Source organism: Peromyscus californicus, unplaced genomic scaffold (assembly GCF_007827085.1).
Source record: "Peromyscus californicus insignis strain IS unplaced genomic scaffold, ASM782708v3 Scaffold_1__1_contigs__length_55948999, whole genome shotgun sequence".
Lineage (NCBI taxonomy): Eukaryota > Metazoa > Chordata > Mammalia > Rodentia > Cricetidae > Peromyscus > Peromyscus californicus.
Window position 1 is genome coordinate 49,517,623 of NW_026294492.1, and position 20,602 is coordinate 49,538,224.

Below are 20,602 nucleotides of genomic sequence, written 5' to 3' on the forward strand. Positions count from 1 at the left end.
TGGGCACAGCCTGCGTGGGAACCACATAACCTCTGGACGTATTTTTGGGTAAAAGGTAGACATGAACAGGATATGGCGGCACACGATTACATCCCAGCAATTTGAAATCTGAAGCAGGAGAGCTGTTGCACGCTCTAGGCCTACAGAAAGAGGCTCTGACTCAAAACAAGAGTAAAACAACAAATGGCCATAGAGCTGAAGCTGGGGTCCACTGGCCAGAGTGCTCCTCTAGTGCGTAACAAAGCCCTACGACACCCGCTGTAGAGGTGCACTTCTTAAACAGAGCAGAAGCAGGTGGATCTCTGCGAGTTCCAGATCAGCCTGGTCTACATAGTGACTTTCAGGGCTACCTAGCGAGACCGTGTCTGGAAAACAAAAACAAAACAAGCAAAAACCCTAAAGAATAAATAAAAGAGGCTTCGTAGCTTCTAGGAGTGGTGGTTTTTAAAAATCTGTTTAAATCTCTGCTCCGGCCCTAAGTGGGAATCCCGGCTGGGAATTTCAACTTCTTGTTTCCTCCTCTGTAGCGTGGGAAAAACGAGTGCCACCTGCCTGCCTCACAGGGTTTGGGCAAGGACGGTGCTGAGCAGCGAGTGGAAGGTTGGCATGCGCAGCGCACTCAACGTCAGGTATTATTTATTATTCGCGGTCAAGCGGGCTCCCTTCCCCCTGACGGTGAGACCAGAAACTGCACCCGAAACTTGTGGGAGGGACTTCAGCAGGTGCAACCACGGTCCCTGGCTGAGGCCCCGCCTCCAGGGCCCGGCCACCTCCTGATCTTTATCCTCAGTGGCGTCGGAGACTCTGGCCCGGGACTCCCTGCCCAGGCAGGTCTGCAAAGAGCAGCCTGCTGAGAGTCTAGATGGGGGCGCAGCCCCTTTAAGAACGCCTGGCGGGCTGCGGGCTGCGGGGCTGGAGGCCGCGGTGGGTCAATCGGGAAGCCCCGCCTACGTGGAGCGGACGGGCGCAGCTCCGGCGGCTCCGACCAATAGGGATTTGACTTTGCAGCCGCGCCGCGCGTTGACCTTGCGTTTCTCTCTTGGAGTGTCACCGAGAAATGGAGGCGCGCGGGCGGGATGAAGTGTTGGGGAGGGAGCTCTCCCCTTTGTTGGTCTTCTGTTTCCGTCATCGATTGGGGAATCTGACGAGAGCGGGCGGGCAAAAGAAACGCTTATACTGGTTCCGAGTTCTTGCGGAAGCCTGGGAGAAGCAAAAACTTGAATTCCTGATAAGGGTCCGTAGGAGAGGGAGGTCGAAAGGAACGAGATCACAAAATCCAATCCCTGACAATTCCCTGCCAAAACCATTTAAGGAAAAGGGGTAAACTGAGGCAAGCAGAGTACCTAGACGGTTGCCTTTCTACCGCCCCAGGAATGCGGGCACTGTCAGATGTGCAATACCAGAGCCTCCTAAAATCCTTCCCCACGCCCCCTGCTCCGCCCCCGGCCCCCTCCCCCCAGTAATGCGGGTCGGAGGAGGAGACGCAAGTTCTGGAGCGGGCGGGGACGACTAGCATTTATCACTTCCAGCAAGTGCCGGAGCTCGGCCCCGCAGCAGCGCAGAGGCTGCGGTGCGGGTGGTCGCGGGAGCTGACCCTGTGGGGACCCCGGGGGGGAGGGGGAGCCGGAAAGCCCCCGCCGAGGCCATAGCTGCGGGGCCTCCCCTCCCCCCCGGGCGGGCGCCATGCGGGGGGGCTCTGGCGACGCGGAGCGGCGGCAGCGCTGGGGTCGCCTGTTCGAGGAGCTGGACAGCAACAAGGACGGCCGCGTGGACGTGCATGAGTTGCGCCAGGGGCTGGCCAGGCTGGGAGGGGGCGATCCCGACCGTGCACAGCAGGTACCATGGGCAGTGACCACCGCTGCAGGGCCCGCCCGCGCCGTAACCCGTGCCCCTGAATGCGGCGGCTGCAGCAGCCGCACGCTACCTGTTGGCTGGACCCACCACCTGTCACCTCCCTTCCCCCTGCCCACACGCGTCTGGCCTAACGGCGTCGCGAGACAAGGCCCCGGGCCTGCAGCGCCTACGGCTGCCAGGATCCAGTGCCTCCCCCCAACCCCAGGCTCTTGCTTGCTGGAGAACGGACGGGACAGCGGGAGGCTTTCCCGTCCACTGCCCGGAGACACGCCCTCCGCTGTTCTCCTCGCGATCCGAGGGGTGACCTGCTCCCACCTGCAGTGAACACAACTTCCACACCCTGCTGGGGCACCCACTGAGCCCCTAGCCAGCTACCCTAGTTTCTTATTTACATTCCCCGCCGGCGCTTTCCGGGACCTGGCTGGTTGCTCCAGGCTGCTCCAGCCAGAGATTCAGTCCATCTGAGGCCACCCTGCCTCTACTGGGGTCCGATCTATCTAGGAGGGAATTTGAGCCTGGGTGCAGCTCTGTGGTAAAGCGCTTTTCTAGCATGTGCAAAGGTCCTGGGTTTCAGCCCCAGCATGGGAGGTGGCCCTTCCCTCTTGCTTCACAGGTATCCCTCACACCCGATGTCCCCGAATCAGACCTGTTGCATCTTTGTAGACCTTGAGTCTGAGGTCCCACTTCTCCGGTGGGAATATAGAGGCCCCGTATCTATTGGCTTTGACATGTTGGGCCCTGTATGAACCAGGACTGTTTCTAACGGGACACCCTCCACCTCCAGCCTGCCAAGGAAATGGGTTGTGTAAGAAGAAAAAGCTAGGTGGGAGGTTTGGGAGACAGAGTGGTGCAGAAGAATCAGAGTTCAAGGTCATTCTCCAATACAGAGAGAATGAGGCTAGCCTGGGCTATGTGAGACCCTGTCTAAACGCAAAAATGTGCTCAAGGTTGCCGCTTCACAGTTCTATGACCTTGAACCGCTTCTGTGACTTGGAAGCATCTCAGTCTGCCTACCAGGAAAACTGGGCAGCAACCAGACACTTATTGTGAATTGGGGCATCTTGCTGAAAAATGGGCTGATTGAGGGGCAGGGGTGATGGCCCCTGTCCCCCTTCCTTGAGGTGCTGGGGCTCTGGGTTCCTGAGGCATAAGGCATATTGTAACACACACACTGTGGGGGTACAGTGTGCTGAGTCCCTGTGTCCTCTTTTTTCTCTTCCAGGGCATCTCCTCTGAGGGGGATGCTGATCCAGATGGTGGCCTCAGCCTGGAGGAATTCACTCGCTACCTGCAGGAACGGGAGCAGCGCCTCCTGCTCATGTTTCACAGCCTTGACCGGAACCAGGATGGTGAGATAGGCTCCAGGCTGGGGGATGGGCAGATGGGTTAGAACCCGCAGTGCTGGGGAGGAGGGGAGGGCTGCTTCTGACTCATGGGCTATTTCGGGAGTTCTTCTCAGCCCCAACTAGGTGATCTGAGCCCAAACCGGCCCATTCCACCTCCTGTTCCCTTTTAGCGGAGGACCCCCGTCTCCACCCTCAGAGATGTTTCTTTTTGCACAGTATAAGAGCTTCAGGGTCTGGGATCCAGGGACAGTCCCTTGATCAAGTGTCTTCTAGGCTCTTTAAGCATTGCCTTAAGGTTGGAGAGATGGCTCAGAGGGCAAAGTACTTGCCACAAAACCACAAGGTCCTGAGTTCAATCCCTAGAACCTATGCTGGGCAGGGAGAACTGAAAAATGGATAAATAAGCAAATATTGCTTTAGTCTTTTCTAGCCTAGGGACTTCTGCAGTCACCCCTGAACTCATTCATGGAATGGAGGACTGCCCAGTACGGCCCAGTGCCAACTCTGAGAAGCCCCCACAACCTGTGTGAAAATCTCTCCCCTGAGGCTGAGGGGCTGACTCAGTCAGTAAAGTGCCTGTGCCTGCCCTGCAAACACAAGGACCTGAGTTCAATCCCCAGCACCCATGTTAAAAAGCTGGGGTGGTGAGGTGGAGACTGGAGGATCTTGGGGCTCACTGTCCAGCTGGCCTAGCTGAGTCAGTGACCTCCAGCCAGATTCATTGAGAGACCTTGTCTCAAAAGGAGTATGAAGAGAGACTGAGGAAGACGTGACCACTGATCTCTGACACACACACACACACACACACACACACACACACACACACACAGGGGCTTCTGGATCCCCCACCCCCGTCCAGTCTTTGGTTTGGGTGTCTCCTGGGGCACCCTTTCCAGGTCACATCGATGTCTCTGAGATTCAGCAGAGCTTCCGAGCACTGGGCATCTCCATCTCGCTGGAGCAGGCGGAGAAAATTCTACACAGGTGGGTTACTGGAGTCTCAGGCCTCACCCCCACCCTCTCCTCACCCCCACCCTCTTCCCTCCCCTGCCAGACAGTTCTGTCCTCTGAGCCCCAGACCCTGTTCCAGGGAGGGCAAAGATGAAAAGCTGGACTTTGGAGTCAAACAGATCTTAGGCCAGTGGACTGAAGTCCCTGTCTGGCCCTGAAAAGGGCTGGTGGGTACTACAGCTACCCACATAGGGTTGGTCTGAAGGACTTACAACAGGCAAGTCAGCCAGACAATGTGACTAGATCACACCTGGGGCCTGAACCTGTCCTCCTAGCACTTAAGAGGCCAAGGCAGGATGGTTGCCATGAGTTAGAGGCCAACTTGGACTTCAGAATGAGACTTCTTCCCTTATAAATAACTCCACAAAAGCCAGGCATGTGAATCTGGCAAGATGGCTCAGTAGGTAAGGGCACTTGCCCCTCAAGCCTGATGAGGACAGGTGGGTCCCCAATACACACATGATGGAAGGAGAGCATTAACCCAGCAAGTTGTCCCCTGACCTCTATGTGCAAGCCGCGGGACATGCGAGCTCATATGTGTGCGTGCTGTCATAGCAACACTCAGAAAGCTAAAGCAGGAGGATTGCCATGAGTTTGAGGCCAGCATGGTCTCCAGGATAAGATTCTGTCTTAAAAAAAAAAAAATGCAGGCATGGGGTGTTGTTCTAGCCTCAGGTACACAGGCAGGAGGATTGCTATGAAATCCAAGCCAGTCTGGACTATAGAGTGAGACCCTGTCTCAATCAATCAATCAATCAATCAATCAATAAATAAATAAACAAACAAACCAGTGCTGCAGAGGAGCAATGCACACTGTGCTCCCCAAATCCGTGAAGGCTAGTAGCACCCACCCCCGCCAGTCCACACACTGAGCCTGTGCCCACCCCACCTCCAGCATGGACCGCGATGGCACCATGACCATTGATTGGCAGGAATGGCGAGATCACTTTCTGCTGCACTCTCTGGAGAATGTGGAGGATGTCCTATATTTCTGGAAGCATTCTACGGTAAGTTGGGGGCCGCCTACAAGGTGGAGGCAAGCTCCAACTTCCCCGGGGCTCAGAAGGGCTGGGCCAGGACTCTGGAAGCTCTGTTCCTTTATCCCTACATCTTGGGTTCAGGAGCCTGATAACCCCCATGGACAGCTCTGCTATCTGCTCAGACTCCAGGGCCAGTTGGTAGGAACTGGAGTTATGGGGGAGAAAAATACACCAAATGGTGTTCCCACGCTCGACCCACACAACTGCCAGCTGCCTGCCGGGTGCTCGTTGCCTGCTCCAAGGCTCACGCTGCGGCTGAGGGGAAATACAGGCAGACATCGTCTTTGGAGGGTCCAGAGGAGTCCACTGGGGGTGGGGAGGGAGGTCCCCAAGGTGGGGATCACTAGGGATCTGTTAGTATCAGGAGGAGATCCTCATTGCATTGGCTTGTCCTGGGGAGGTGTGAACAAGCGTCTGTTCACCCCAGGTGGGGTGACAACAGACTAAAGGAAGGATCCCACCGAGGTCTGATTTGCTAAGCCCATGAGTTTGAGCTTCATTACAGAGCACAGTGAGGGGTCATTTACAGGACCTGGGTGACCCCCAAACAGCAGCTGCACCACTGCCCGAGTCCCACCCCATCACTGGATGGGGACTCTGTGGAAAATGCACCATGGAATCTTTCAATTAGCCTTCTGCTTCCCATATAGTTAACGTTTCTCAGGATTCCTTGCAGCTGGGGTGGGACAGTGACTGTCCCCTCCCTAGCAGGGGGTGCAATAGCTCCATTATCACAGACCCAGTTATCACCGGACTGTTCTGCTCGGTTCATTGCCATGGCTACCAGGCCAAGGTAATCACTGCCTTAAAATGGCAGCGGGGTGATGATGCCATGCTGAGGAAATAGCTGTACTACAGTCCTCTTGGGAGATCCAGAGATGTCCACCCCCAAAGATCCACAGTTGGGAAGTCTATGGCTGGACTCTAGGATGGCGAGCACTCCTCGGGAAGACTCCTGGGAAAGGGTTTCTAGGGGAAAGTTTTTTGGGAAAGACTCTTGGAGGACTCTTGGGGGAGGACTTCTAAGGGAAGACTCCTGAGGGATGGGGGGCTTATAGGAAGACTTCTAGGAGAGGCCTCCCCATGGAGGAGATTACTGTGAGAGCAAATCCTTTGGTAGGACTCAGTGGCTCTTTTGGTGGGATCAGTGGATCCTGTGGTGGGATCTGGTAGATTCTTCAGTAGGATTCAATAGATTCTTTGGTGGGACTCAGTGGATCTTTTGGTAAGAATCGGTAGCTCCTTTGGTGAGATCAGGGGGATCCTCTGGTGAAATTCAATGGCCCCTTTCTTTTTCTTTTTCTTTCTTTCTTTCTTTTTTTTGTTGTTGGTTTGTTTCGTTTTGTTTTTCTTTCTTTTTTTTTTTTTTTTTTTTGTTTTTGTTTTTCGAGACAGGGTTTCTCTGTGTAGCTTTGCGCCTGTCCTGGAACTCACTTGGTAGCCCAGGCTGGCCTCGAACTCACGGACATCCGCCTGGCTCTGCCTCCCGAGTGCTGGGATTAAAGGCGTGCGCCACCACCGCCCGGCATTGTTTTGTTTTTCAAGACAGGGTTTCTCTGTGTATCCCTGGCTGTCCTGAAACTCGCTCTGTAGACCAGGCTGGCCTTGAACTCACAGAGATCCGCCTGCCTCAATGCCTCCTGAGTGCTGGGATCCAAGGCGTGCGCCACCACCGCCCAGCTGGATTCTGCTTTTAACCATTACTTATTCTGTGTGAGGGGCACATGTGTGGTCAGAAGACAACTTGGGGAAGTCTGTTTCCTCCTTCTGTCATATGGGTCCCAGAGAGTGAACTCATGTCTTCAGACTTGGCCACACATACCTTAACCTAATGAACCCTCTCACAGACCCCCTCAGTGGGCTCGTTTGTGGGAGTCAGTGGACTGAATTATTTTTGGGACTTAATGGAGCCTTTAGTGCAGTGGTTCTCAACCCATGGGCTGCGACCCCTTTAGGGGTCAAACAACCCTTTCAGAGAGGTCACCTAAGACCATTCGGAAGACACAGGTATTTACATTACAATTCATAACAGAAGCAAAATTACAGTTACGAAGTAGCAACGGAAATAATTGTGTGCTTAGGAGATCACCACAATGTGAAGAACTGTATTAAAGGGTCGCAGTGTTAGGAAGGTTGAGAACCACTCCTGTAGTGGAACTCCGTGTAGATCTCTCAGAGGAATCCTAGGGTATCAATAGTGGGACTGCTAGTTGGATGTTTTAGCGGCACGTGGCAGGATCCAAAAGGGATCTGCTAGGCTCTCCAAGCAAGGTCCTTTGGTTAGTTAACTCTGGGGTGTCCTGGAATTCATAGAGGAGCCTCCCCCACTTAGGACCCAGGTACAACCCCCCACTTCTGCTGGGACATGACACCTGCAGCCCCTATCCTCAGGTCCTGGACATTGGCGAATGCCTGACGGTGCCCGATGAGTTCTCCAAGCAGGAGAAACTTACAGGCATGTGGTGGAAGCAGCTGGTGGCTGGTGCCGTGGCGGGGGCTGTGTCGCGGACAGGCACAGCTCCTCTGGACCGTCTCAAGGTCTTCATGCAGGTGAGAGGACCTGAAGGGATCCACCCCATCATCCAGGTCCCGGAAGTAAGAGGGCATCGCCAGTTCACCTTCTCTCCCCACTCAGGTCCATGCCTCTAAGTCCAACCGGCTCAACATCCTAGGGGGCCTGCGAAACATGGTTCAAGAAGGGGGCATCTTGTCCCTCTGGAGGGGCAACGGCATCAACGTGCTCAAGATCGCCCCTGAATCAGCCATCAAGTTCATGGCTTATGAACAGGTTGGTTCAGGAGAGTGTATATTCGGCCTTGGGAAGCAGAAACTAAACACAAGGGCTCAAGGGCCTGGCTTGCAAAACGCCCCCTATTGGCCAGCTCCGTGCCAGCTGGAGAACAGTGGAATGCATGAACAGCTCGGTAATCCCCAAGGTTCCTATGCACCCCACAGTGTCCGTCGTACCCCCCACCCCCGTGTTCCACCCTCAGATCAAGCGGGCCATCCGGGGGCAGCAAGAGACACTGCACGTTCAGGAGCGCTTCGTGGCTGGCTCCCTGGCCGGGGCCACAGCTCAAACCATCATATATCCCATGGAGGTGAGAAGGAGGGGGCGGAGAAAGATCCAGCACGGGAGGGTGGGCCTGCCATACTGCTTCATTCCTGCTCCACACTGTGTGCGGAGCTAACTGTAACCCTAACTGCCTGACTTGGGACCAGGAGCCGTTTCCTGTCTAGCTTGTCTGGGCATCTCAATTTGAGATGTAACTCCGAGAGATTTGGTAGTCATAGTAACTGGCCATTTATGGATAGGCCTGCCAAGTGTAAGGATGCCGGGCGTGAGACACCATACCTGGTGCTGGGGATGGAAATCAGACCTTTGTGTACACTAAGTGGTCATTCTACCTACTCAGCCCTAGCTGGGTCCTCAAGACATCTGTTTTCAGGAGTAGCCACTAATAGATGACATCACTCCTGAGCATGATGATTTTTGGAAGCAGTTTTTCAAGGGGTTGACAGAGTTCTCACCCAGGTACTGAAGACAAGGCTGACTCTACGCAGAACTGGCCAGTACAAAGGGCTCCTGGACTGCGCACGGCGGATCCTGGAGCGTGAAGGGCCCCGCGCCTTCTACCGTGGCTACCTGCCTAATGTGCTGGGCATCATCCCCTATGCTGGAATCGATCTAGCCGTCTACGAGGTCTGTGGATAACTACTGTCCTTCCCTCTCTTCTTTCTCCTTCTGGGATTTGGCCTAGGACACTCCACGCTAATCCTGTAGACTTCTCATAGCTAGGAAGGGCAATCTCGGACTTGAAAACTGTGGTGGGTCTTAGAACCCTGGAGGGTCCCTCTAGACATTGTACCACCCTTCTTCTGTCACTCAATGATGCAAAAACCTTGTTTCCAGTTCCACACGGTGTCGCACACTTGATGTCCCAGATCTTAGGAGAGTGAGGTCAGAGGATCTGGAGTTCAAGGCTGGCCTGCACTAGGTAGTCAGTTTCAAGACAGCCTAGTTATGTGAAGAGACACTGTCCTGAAAAACAAAATTTAAGCTGGGCCTAGTGGCACATGCCTTTAATCCCAGCACTTGGGAGGCAGAGGCAGGTGGATCTCTGCCAGTTCAAGGCTAGCCTGGTCTACAGAGTGAGTTCCAGGTCAGCCAGTGCTGTTACACAGAGAAACCTTGGATGCAGGGTGTGTGTGTGTGTGTGTGTGTGTGTGTGTGTGTGTGTGTGTGTGTGTGTTAAGAGTACCAACTGCTCTTCCAGAGGACCTGGGTTCAATTCCCAGCACCCATATGACAGCTAAATGTAACTCCAAGATCTGATACTCTCACACAGACATACATGCAGACAAAACCCCAGTGCACATAAAATAAAAATAAATTATTAAATGAATGAAAGAAAAAAGAAAAACAAAAATTAAAAGAAATCAACAACAACCAAATAGAAAAATGTGACTAAAGAGATAGCTCAACTGTTAAGAGGGCTTGTTGCTTTGGCAGAGAACCTGAATTTAGCTCCCTACACCATTAGGCCTAACAGCACCCTATAAATCCAGCTCCAGGGAATTCTTTTTTTTTTTTTTTGGTTTTTCGAGACAGGGTTTCTCTGTGTAGTTTTGGTGCCTCTCCTGGAACTCACTTTGTAGACCAGGCTGGCCTCAAACTCACAGAGATCCGCCTGGCTGTGCCTCCCGAGTGCTGGGATTAAAGGCATGCGCCACCACTGCCCGGCACTCTAGGGAATTCTATGCCCTCTTCTGGCCTCCAGAAATACTGCACTCTCACAGTGCACATACACTCACATAGGCACACATAAATAAAAAAAATTAATATTTTCATACATTTTAAAAGGTCACTTTTAGCCAGAAATGGAGACTGGTGCCTGTCATCCGACACGCAGAAGGCTGATGCAGGAGGAGGATTACCACAGCAACTAGGCATGGTGACGCATGCCTTTAATCCCATGCCTTGGGAGGCAGGGGCAGAAGGATCTTTGTAAACACAAGAATAGCCTGGGTCACAAAGTGATGTCCTTTCTCAAAACAACAACAATAATAAAACCATTTTTCCCCTATGGTGCTGCAGATGAAACCTAGAGGTTCACATTTGCCTCCTTAGAGTTATGGAAGCTTTAGCTTTGTAGGAATTGGGGCCCCTCCAGCTCCTAAGAGTGTGAACACAGTGTAAAGCAAGCCTCAGATGCCCATCTTCCCCAAAGCATGTGTGAGTTCTGGCCTGGCCTCCAGGCCAACACATTCTCTTCCTTTATTTTTCAATTATTTGTTATTTTCAATTTTCATTGTGTATGGGTGTTTGCCCGCCTGCACGTTGCATGTGGTGCCCATGAAGGCCAGAAGAGGGTGCCAGATCACCCAGGAACTGCAGTTACAGATGGTTGTGAGCCACCACGTGGGTGCTGGGTATTAAAACTAGACCCTCTTCAAGAATAGCCAGTGCCAAGCATGACCACTGAGCCATCTCTTCAGTACCCCTCTTCTTTTCCTTTTTCCTTAAGACAGGGTCTTATGTAGCCTTGGTTGGCCTCAAACTTGCTATGTAGCTGAGGATGGCTTTGAACTTCTGACCCTCCTAACCATACTCCTGAGTGCAGAGATGACAGGTCTACACTACCAGGCCAAGTTAATGTGGTGCTGAGTGGAACCCAGGGCTTCATGTGTGTTGGGCAAATGTTCCACCAACTGAAGCACAGCTTTTTTCTTTTTACTTTTTTCTTTTTCTTTCTTTCTTTCTTTCTTTTTTTTGGGGGGGGGTGGTTCTAGATAAGGTTTCTCTGTGTAGCTTTGGAGCCTGTCCTGGAACTCATTCTGTAGACCAGGCTGGCCTTGAACTCACAGAGATCCTCCTGCCTCTGCCTCTCAAGCACTGGGTTAAAGATGTGCGCCACCACCTCCCGGCAGCTCTTTTGTTTTTAAAGATGGGGGCTCACGCACAGTGCATCCTGTGATGGCCTGAATGCATGGTAATCCCCCTGCCTCAGCCTCCTGAGTACTAACATTACAGGCATGTGCCACTATCCCTGGCAACAACAGGACACCTAGTACGTGTGTGTGTGTGTGTGTGTGTGTGTGTGTGTGTGTGTGAAAGCCAGAAGACAACCTCAGGTGTCATATTTCAGGTACTGTCTACCTTGTGCTTTGACATGGGATCTCTCACAGGAATCTGGGATTCATCAAGGAGGCTAGAGGGGTTCATTAGTGAGCCAAGTATCTCTGCCTCCCCAAGAATGTGGTTACAGGCAGATACAACCATTCCTGGCCTTTGACATGGGTACTGGGGGTCAAACTCATGCATGGCAAGGAGTTTGCAACTGAGCCATCTCTCCAGCCCAGAACAGCTCTTTATTTTATGTTAATCTCTGTGTGTGTCCATGTGCCGCAGCATGTGTATGGAGGTCAGAGGGTACCATATAGGAGTTGGTCCTTTCTTTTCACTATGTGGGTTCCAGTGATGAAACACCATCATCAGGCTTGGTTGCAAGCACCTTTATCACTGAGCCATCTCACCAGCCCATTAGAGCTCTTAATAACTCACTAAAAACATAGTCTCAGCACCCACACAGTGGCTCTCAACCACCTGTAACTCCAGTTCCAGGGGATCAGATGCCCTCTTCTAGCCCCCATAGATACTGCATGCTTATGGTATGCAGACATACACGGAGGCAAAAACCCAGACACATAGAATAAAAATTAATTAATTAATTAATTAAAAGGGAGATGGTGGCGGCAGTGGTGTATGCCTTTAATCCCAGCACTTGGGAAACAGAGGCAGGAGGATCTCCATGACTTTGAGTCCAACCTGGTTTATGTAGCAAGTTCCAGGCTAACCAGAGCTACAGAGATACCCTGCCTCAAAAAAGGAAGTTTGGGAAGTTAGGGAGCTGGCTGAGTTGGTAATGTTCCTGCCATACAAGGAAGAGGATGTGAGTTCTGATCCAGAATGTAAGTAAAACATTAGGAAGAGCATCTGGGACTCCAGGACAGGAGGATCCTGGAGCTCACTGATGGACCATGCAATGAGGTTCAGGTTCAGTGAGAAATCCTGTCTCCAAAGATAAGGTGAGAGGGTTTGAGTGATACACCTGATGTCAGCCTCTAGCCCCCACATGTCCTCAAGTGGGCATGCACCCCTGTACACATACATGCACATACACAAGCACACACACATGCCCAGAAAGTAAAAGGGAAAAAGGAAGAAGGGGGGAGAGGAAGATCTTGGAAGAAGGTTCCAGAAAATTCCAGAGTTTTGGGCACATGGCTCCCCTCCCCCTCAGTTTCTCATCTGCCACATAGGAACCATATGAATTGGCATCTTCTGTTGGTTGAAATATTCTGAGGTTGCAGCTCCTGTGTAGATGAGGGAGTCAGAGATCTGAGGGAGGCAGGGTCTCTCACTGACTCTGGTGCTCACTGGTGTGCCTAGGCTGACTAGCTGCCAGCCACAGAGAGCCTCTTGTCTCTGCCTCCCCAGAGCTGCATTATTTACAGGTCTTCGAAGCCTCATCTGGCTCCTTTGTGCACGCTGGGATCTGAACCCAGGTCCTCTTGCTCATGAAGCAATCTCTTTACCCTCATAGCCATCTGCCCAGCCCCTCCTTTATTTTAAATTTTAGTTATTTTTCTTATAGACAAGTGTCTCACTTTGTGGCCTAGGCTAATCACAAGCTCCTGAGCATAATCAATCCTCCTGCCTCAGCCTCTTGGGCAGCTAGATTCACAGATGGTCACTGCAATTCCTAAAGCATTCCTTCTGCGCTGTGGCGTCATCAGCCCCATTTCTGTGTCTGGTGTCCCTTGACTCTCTCCTTTATGTCCCTCCTCTTCACAGAAGGAGCTGTGGCTCTCAGAGCCCACTCCAGTCATCTTCATGAATCTCATCAGCTAACGTACCCTAAGACACGCGATGAAGGCCTTCATTTATCTTCAGAGGGATGGAGGAGGTAGCTCAGGGGGTTGAACACTCTCCTAGCATGCACAAAGCTCGGGAGTCCATCCCCAGTACCTCATAAACCAGGTGGCACACACCCATTTCACCCCATCATGGAGGGGTAGAGGCAGGAGGACCAGGAGTTCAGGTTCATTCTCAGCTACTTAGTGAGTTTGAGACCTGTCTGGGCTATGCGAGATTGTCTTTAAAAATCCAAAATGGGAGCTGGAGAGATGGCTCAGTGGTTCAGAGTACTGCCTTTCCAGAGAACCTGGGTTCAAATCCCACACAGCTCACAACTGCCTGTTAGTCCAGTTCCAGGGGACCCAACACCCTCAGATATACATGAAGGCAAAACATCAACGCACATAAAATAAAAATAAATTTTAAAAAATTCAAAATGAAGCCAGGTGGTGGCGGAGCATGCCTTTAATCCCAGCACTCAGGAGGCAGAGGCAGAAGATTTCTGAGTTCAAGGCCAGCCTGGTCTACAGGTCTTCCAGGACAGCCAGGGCTACACAGAGAAACCCTGTCTCAAAAAAACAAAAACAAAATCCAAATGTTCCTTAATCCTGGATGTAAAATCCTTCCTGCTGTAGACGGTCACTGTGGTGACGTCCCAGGCATGGGGTGTGCACAGTGCAGGAGGCAAATGGGAAGGAATACTCGGAAACTGCTCACAGAAGCCAGGCTGGGCAGCGCAAGCCTGTCATCCCAGTACTGGGGTGGCTGAGAAGATACCAACTTCAAAGCCAGTGTGGGCTACAGACTAAGCCCCTGTCCCAAAAGAAAAAGTTTAAGGGCAAGGGATACAGCTCAAGTAGTGACCATTAGAATCCCCCAGCCATGGTTAAGAGCAGTGCTACTCTTCCAGAAGACCCCGGTTCAATTCCCAGCACCCACATGGCAGTTCACAACTGTCTGTAACTCCTGTTCCAGGGGATCCGGTGCCCTCATACAGACATTCATGCAGGCAATACACCAGAGAATATAAAATAAAAATAAATTATTTAAAATTATTTAAAAGAAAAAAAAGAATACCCCAGAGAGGCGCTGGGGGCGTGGTCAGGGTGGAGCCCCACCTAGAATCCCCCAGTGAGGGGCTGGGGGCGTGGTCAGGGTGGAGCCCCTCCTAGAATCCCCCAGTGAAGGGCTGGGGGCGTGATCAGGGTGGAGCCCCACCTAGAATCCCCCAGTCAGAGGGTGACACTAACCCAGTGGGGAAGACAAACCCCATCATCTAATCTAGTACCAGCAACGGTGGTATCCAGAGCTGGTAACAAGGGCTTTGACACCAGGGTCTTCCCATCTGCAACTCTGAACCCACTTGCTCCTTTCTCCCCTAGACCCTGAAGAATCGCTGGCTTCAGCAGTACAGCCACGAATCAGCAAACCCAGGCATTCTTGTGCTACTGGCCTGCGGCACTATCTCCAGCACCTGCGGCCAGATTGCCAGCTACCCACTGGCACTGGTCCGGACCCGAATGCAGGCCCAAGGTGAGAGGCCTGGACGGGAGGCTGGGGTAGGAAAGCCTGCCACTTGGGTCCTACCTAAGTCTGTGTAGGCAGAGTCTGGGCTGGGTTCCTGTGGGTGGGTGGGTGGCCTCCGTAAGTCCTTCCTATTGTCTGGGCTTCAGTCTACCCAATCGTGATGCTAACCAGGCAGTCTTTCACCACAGACAACACTGTGACATTTCTGGGCCTGCCAGTAACCTGAGCTGTTATTCAAAGCTGGATGAAAACAAGGGAGTCGGGGATGCTGGGAACAAAATTAGCCAAAGCCAAGGGAGGACAGTGTCTTTATTCTTATTTTATGGCACAGGGTCTATGTACCCCTGACTGGCCTGGAACTCACAGATCTGCCACTGGCCCCTGCCTCCTAAAGGTGTGCATCCCCACACCCAGCCTTAAGGACAGCCTAGCTACTGTGTTTTGTTTTTATTTCAAGATTTTTTTTTTTAAGATTTGTTTTTTATTTCTGCACACATGCATGCATGTGTGTGTGCGGGTGTGGCTGTGGGTGGCTGAGACACCCACAAAGGCCCGTCAGACTTCCTGGAGCTAGGGGGTCACGTGCATGGGTGCCAGAAACGGCACTGGTCCTCTGGAAGAGCAGGAAGCTCTCTTTCCCACTGAGCCATCCCTCCAGCCCTTGAGTTTAGCTTAAGACAGAGGATTGCTGTGTCCCAGGCCGGGCTGGAACTCAGGACAATCCTCCTGCCACAGCTTTTCCACTGTTGTTGTTTTTCCTCTGTCTCTTTCTCCCTGTTCCATTTCCCCGGAATCTGTTTACGTGAACCTTAGTGTCTGTGTTCCCTGATTTTTGCTGGAGACGCAATTGGCGAATGAGATGAATGCTCTCTACTCTGCATGAACTTCATCCCCTGGGGAGGAGGAAGGAAGCTGCATAAATCATTCCACGATTGAGGGTTGATTTAGGGTTGAGGAGAGGTAGGAACCTGACTTAGACTAGGGTACCACAGATGGCACCCCTAAACAGCCGGCTTTGGGATGGAGGAAGGAAAGATGAACAGAGGTTAGCCCTGACGAGAAGGAGAAAATTAACTTTAAGGAAGGGGGGGGGGGTTTCTCTCCTCTTGTTACACACAGACACACTCCCATACACAGACACACTCACACACAGACACACACACATGCACACACCTGCTGTTTCCATTCATCCTCAAATGTGGTCGCTGAGATTGATAGTTCCTGGGCCCTCAGATATCCGGAGTCTCGTGGTGGGGCCCACTGTTCCAGCCCTCAGATATCCGGAATCTCATGGTAGGGCCCACTGTTCCAGCCCTCAGATATCCGGAGTCTCGTGGTAGGGCCCACTGTTCCTGTGTCACCCATCTCACCTCCTCTTGAAATGGCCACCTAGCCCAGCCCTGGGTGTGGGGACAGAGGGAGAAATGAGAGGGGAAACTTTGGTCTTACCTAGCTCCCACCCCCCACAGCCTCCATTGAGGGTAGCCCACAGGTCTCCATGGTGGGGCTGCTTCGACACATCTTATCCCAGGAGGGTGTATGGGGCCTCTACCGGGGCATTGCCCCCAACTTCATGAAGGTCATTCCAGCCGTGAGCATCTCCTACGTGGTCTATGAGAACATGAAGCAGGCTCTGGGGGTCACATCCAGGTGAGGGACCAGGAACCTGTCACCCCGAGATTCCTTCATCTTCACCACGGCATCTCCCAGGCTGACGTCCTCGACCACCGGAGACTAGTGGCCTGACCAGTGGATCCTAATCCCCCATCCCAAGCCACTGGATCCCAGTACCCAAATCCCAGATCCTTGGCCCTGTGTCCTGACCATTACACCACTGGACCCCACTCTTTGGCCACTGGATCCCAGTGCTGGATCCTCAACTTCACAATCAGACCCCAACTGCTGTGACTCACACATCAGCAGTCTGACACTTGAAATGCAGAACCATCCACACCCTGGCTCTGAACCCTTATCCCGGAGCCCCAGAGCCACATCCTGCTTTTCCCTGCACCACCCACTGGGCACTGGGCCTCCCTATGCAGCAGCAGATGGCCCAATGCCCCAAGCATGGGGGCACACATCCTTGTACCCCATAGCCAGACCCCAGATCCTTCCAGCACCAGACGCTCATGCCGCACAGGACTGAGATCCCCAAACCTGCTGATGAATACCCTGTCACCTGCCTCATAGTCCGGCCACTGGATTCTAGAAGCCAAGAACTCCCAGGCACAGGGTCCTGACAGAGCAATGCGAAGATCCTGGGGCTCTGCCCCTGGGTCACTGGATCCCAGATCCCTCACTGCAAACAATTCATGTACCTCGACTTGGGGTTCCACACTCTTCCACTTTGACTGCGGGGTCTACATTTCAAGCACCACCTTCAATTTCTCATCACTGGATCCCAGAGTCCCAAGTCCCAACCCACTAGATTCTGGTTCCTGGAACCACAGGTGTGAGCTCCAGGGTGGATCCCAGATGCCACAGCTGTTAAATGCCAGACCCCAGATTCCTTACACCCCTTCTCTGGGCACAATCCATAGAAGGCGGAGCTCTCCCAGACACTGCTAGGTCCCAAGCCCTGTGCTCCTGCACCCCCAGTGCTCAGACCACTCCCCAAGCCTAGATCCCAACCGCCCAGTGGCAGCATCTCAGATCCCACAGGCACCCCAATATCCAAGATACACCCTGGAGCTGATTGCCACTGCATGGAACCACACCATCCAGGCATCCTTCTGGAAGCCCAAATCCCAGACCAGTGGCTCCCCACCAAGCAGTAAGGGATCAGATGTATGTCCCACACCACACCCCATAGGAATGCTGCATCTCCCCTCAGCTAGGACACACCTCCCCTCCCCCACCCAGAAGGAACTACTCCCCTCCCAAATCACCTCCCTTCCCGTCTTCCCACTCTAAAATGTCTTCCACACCCCTGCCCACCTTCCAGGCTAGTAACTCCCAGAGCCCAGGTCCCTCTGGGAGGGTCTGGTCTGCTTGTTCATGGACGGGGAGCTGCCAGGTGAAGTCGGGGGACACAGCCAAGGGGACCTTCTGCATCCCAGCACTGCCAGCCCAGCTCGGGCCTCAGAAAGTCACAATTAAGGACCAATATACAGCATCCTTCCTGAAACCCAGCAATCAGTATGCAAAATTAAGCATCCCCAGACTGACTCGGGGGTCTATTTTTCTACAAAGTCCCCTGGCTCCCCACTACATTCCCATACCCTCCGCACTTAAACATTGGGTTCTGAGCTTAGGGTAACTGGGGATACCTTGATCAACTCCCTAGTCTTTGGGGACCCCATCAAAGGACTGTGAAAGGGGGCCTGGGGTGTTGGGTGGCAGGAGGACCCCACCATGGCTTCCACGTCTCCCTCCCTCCTACACCAAGCCCCACCTTCCTGCCCGTGCCTGTCATTTCAAGGGGAAAACAATAAATTTTCTAAGCACTTTCATTGTTGCTGTTTAATTTTTTAAATTAAATTTGTTTGAGGGAGGGGCATATGGAAGTCAGAGGAGACTGGTGGGAGTCTACCCTCTCCTTCCACCGTGTGGGGCCTGGGGATCAGGTTCGGTAGAAAGCACCTTTGATGACTCCATTGTAGATTTGTGACTTTTAAAAAACTATGGAAATGGGTGTGTGGACGACGTTGAGAAACTCACAAGGAACTCCATCCCTACTTTTCTTCCTTTCTTCCTTTCTTCCCTCTTACCTTACCCCCTTCCTCCCTCTCTCCTCCCACCTCCTCTCTCCCCTACTTCCTAGCTTCCCCTCTATCCCCTCCCCCTCCTTTCCTTCCTTCCCTGATGTTATCTATCTATTTATTTATTTATTTATTTATTTATATTTATTTATTTTTTGTTTGTTTGTTTTTCGAGACAGGGTTTCTCTGTAGTTTTGGAGCCTGTCCTGGAACTCACTCTGTAGACCAGGTCGGCCTCGAACTCACTGAGATCTGCCTGTCTCTGTCTCCTGAGTGCTGAGATTAAGGCGTGCGCCACCACTACCTGGCTCTTTTTTTTTATAATTGTTGCTGCCTTTTAAGCCATGGTTGTCCGAATCAGCAACTACAGTTCCATCGCTACCAGCCTCAGCCTGAGGGAATTCTGTTCCCTCAGGCACCAATGCTTTCAAAGCTATGAAGGGAATTTAACTAAATCGCTGTCCCTCTAAAGAACTCAAGATTGAAAGGTTCGGGTGGAATTCTGCTCCTCGGAGAGGCTGAATAGCAAGTAGCTCACCCCCTCTCCTTGCTCGAATCCCCCCAAAAGCCCTCATGCTTCTCGCCCCTCCTTATAAACCCCCTTTCACCTGGCTCCTCCTACCACTTCCTGTCGGCTAGTTGCTGACGCAGCCTCCTGACCGCGGTGAATTTTATTTAATCAAACACATCTTTGCATCACTAAACAAATGTTCCAGAGCATAAACAAAAGTAACACACCTTAAAATAATGTCCTACAACACTTCCCCGCTTCCTCTGACCCTCCATCACCCCCTCTGCCCCCTCTCCTCCTCTTTCCTCTTCTCCAAGAGATTGGAACCTCAGTTTCCACTCCATTTATAAACAGCAAGAGGGCTGGAGAGGTGGTCCATTCACTGTTAAGAGCCCACACTGCTCCAGCAGAGGACCTGAGTTGCAGTCTCAAAACCCACATGGTGACTCACAGTCGCCTGTCATTCCAGCTCCAGGATCTGAAGCCCCCTTCTGACCTCTGAGGACACTGCACTCACATGCGCACACACTGAGTGGGACCCTTGCCACGCAAGCCTTTCCACCTGAATGCAATCCCCGGGACTCCCGTGCAAGTGGAAGGAGGAAGTGGAGTCCACAGAGCTGTCATCTGACCTCCGCACACGCACCAGACTACACACACACACACACACACACACACCAAAATAATACATTTTAAAGATTTGATTTGTGTCGTGTGTATCTGGTGTGTGTGAGAGAGAGAGAGACAGTCAGGGTCCTCTGATCTGGATCTGGAGTTACAGTGGTGCTGGGAACTGAACCCAGATCCTCTTCAAGAGCAGTATGCATTCTTAACCACTGAACCATCTCTCAGCTCCAATTAGAACACACACACACACACACACACACACACACACACACACACACACACACACAGAGGAAAGGGGCTTTAAGTCTGGGTGAGGTGGCACAAACTTGTCATCTCAGCACTTGGACTGGTGAAGACAAGAAGATCAGGAGTTCAGAGTCATTGCAAGCAAATTTGGAGCTAGCCTGGGCTACATGAGATCCTGTCTCACTGATCCCCACCCCACTCCCCAAAAAAGAATTTTAAAAACTTTTTAATATTCTGGGCAGTGGTGGTGCACATCTTTAATCTCAGCATTTGGGAGGTGGAGGCAGGCAGATCTCTGAGTTCATGGCCAGCCTGGTCTACAAAGCAAGTTCCAGAACAGCCAGGGCTACACAGAGAAATGCTGTCTCAGGGAAAAAAAAAAAAAAAAAAAAAAAAAAAGATTTATCATCCGCAGATGTGGCAGCACAGAGCTCGTTTGCTGTGCTACACAGCTATCCCCACCATTCATCTCCAGAACTCTCCATCTGTTCACACTAAAGCTCTGTCTCCCTTCAACACTAAATCCATTCTGCTTCCTACCTTGGGAGGCAGAGGCAAGAGGATCAGGAATTTAAAGTCATCCATTGGTGAGTGTGAGATGAGCCTGGGCTTCATGCCGACCTGTCTCAAAACAAAACTAAACAAAGCAAATGAATAATAAATATTGTTTAGGCACCATTCAGAGGACCCCACCAGCTCTTCCTGGGCTGTGGGAGACAAGGGTCAACCGCACTGCCTCGCCATCATGCCCGTGAGCTCACAAGCACTCTTGTGACCTCATCCTCTCTTGCCCCTAAATTCACAAGCCACTCTTAGCT

General features: G+C 52.2%; 1 protein-coding gene across 2 annotated transcripts; it reads left to right on the top strand.

Moving 5' to 3' along the window:
• The first annotated feature begins 1,486 nt into the window (after window positions 1-1,486).
• On the top strand, window positions 1,487-18,151 carry Slc25a23 (solute carrier family 25 member 23). Of its 2 annotated transcripts, none has more exons than XM_052746803.1 (10): window positions 1,487-1,836; window positions 3,077-3,203; window positions 4,097-4,184; window positions 5,107-5,218; window positions 7,643-7,801; window positions 7,887-8,039; window positions 8,245-8,352; window positions 8,787-8,954; window positions 14,555-14,705; window positions 15,513-16,155. In XM_052746803.1, the coding sequence occupies exons 1-10, from the start codon at window positions 1,684-1,686 to the stop codon at window positions 15,560-15,562; spliced, it is 1,269 nt and encodes a 422-aa protein (XP_052602763.1). In that variant the 5' UTR covers window positions 1,487-1,683; the 3' UTR covers window positions 15,563-16,155. The 2 variants fall into 2 exon arrangements, with proteins under 2 accessions (XP_052602763.1, XP_052602762.1); XM_052746802.1 differs by lacking the exon at window positions 15,513-16,155 and adding an exon at window positions 16,169-18,151 and having other exon boundaries at window positions 1,490-1,836.
• Window positions 18,152-20,602: the final 2,451 nt, after the last annotated feature.

Coding starts and splice junctions, on each gene's coding strand:
- Slc25a23 (XM_052746802.1), top strand. CDS start 1,684: ATGCGGGGGGGCTCTGGCGACGCGGAGCGGCGGCAGCGCTGGGGTCGC. Junction 5,219..7,642: donor ATTTCTGGAAGCATTCTACG/GTAAGTTGGGGG, acceptor CCCTATCCTCAG/GTCCTGGACATTGGCGAATG. Junction 14,706..16,168: donor GACCCGAATGCAGGCCCAAG/GTGAGAGGCCTG, acceptor CACCCCCCACAG/CCTCCATTGAGGGTAGCCCA.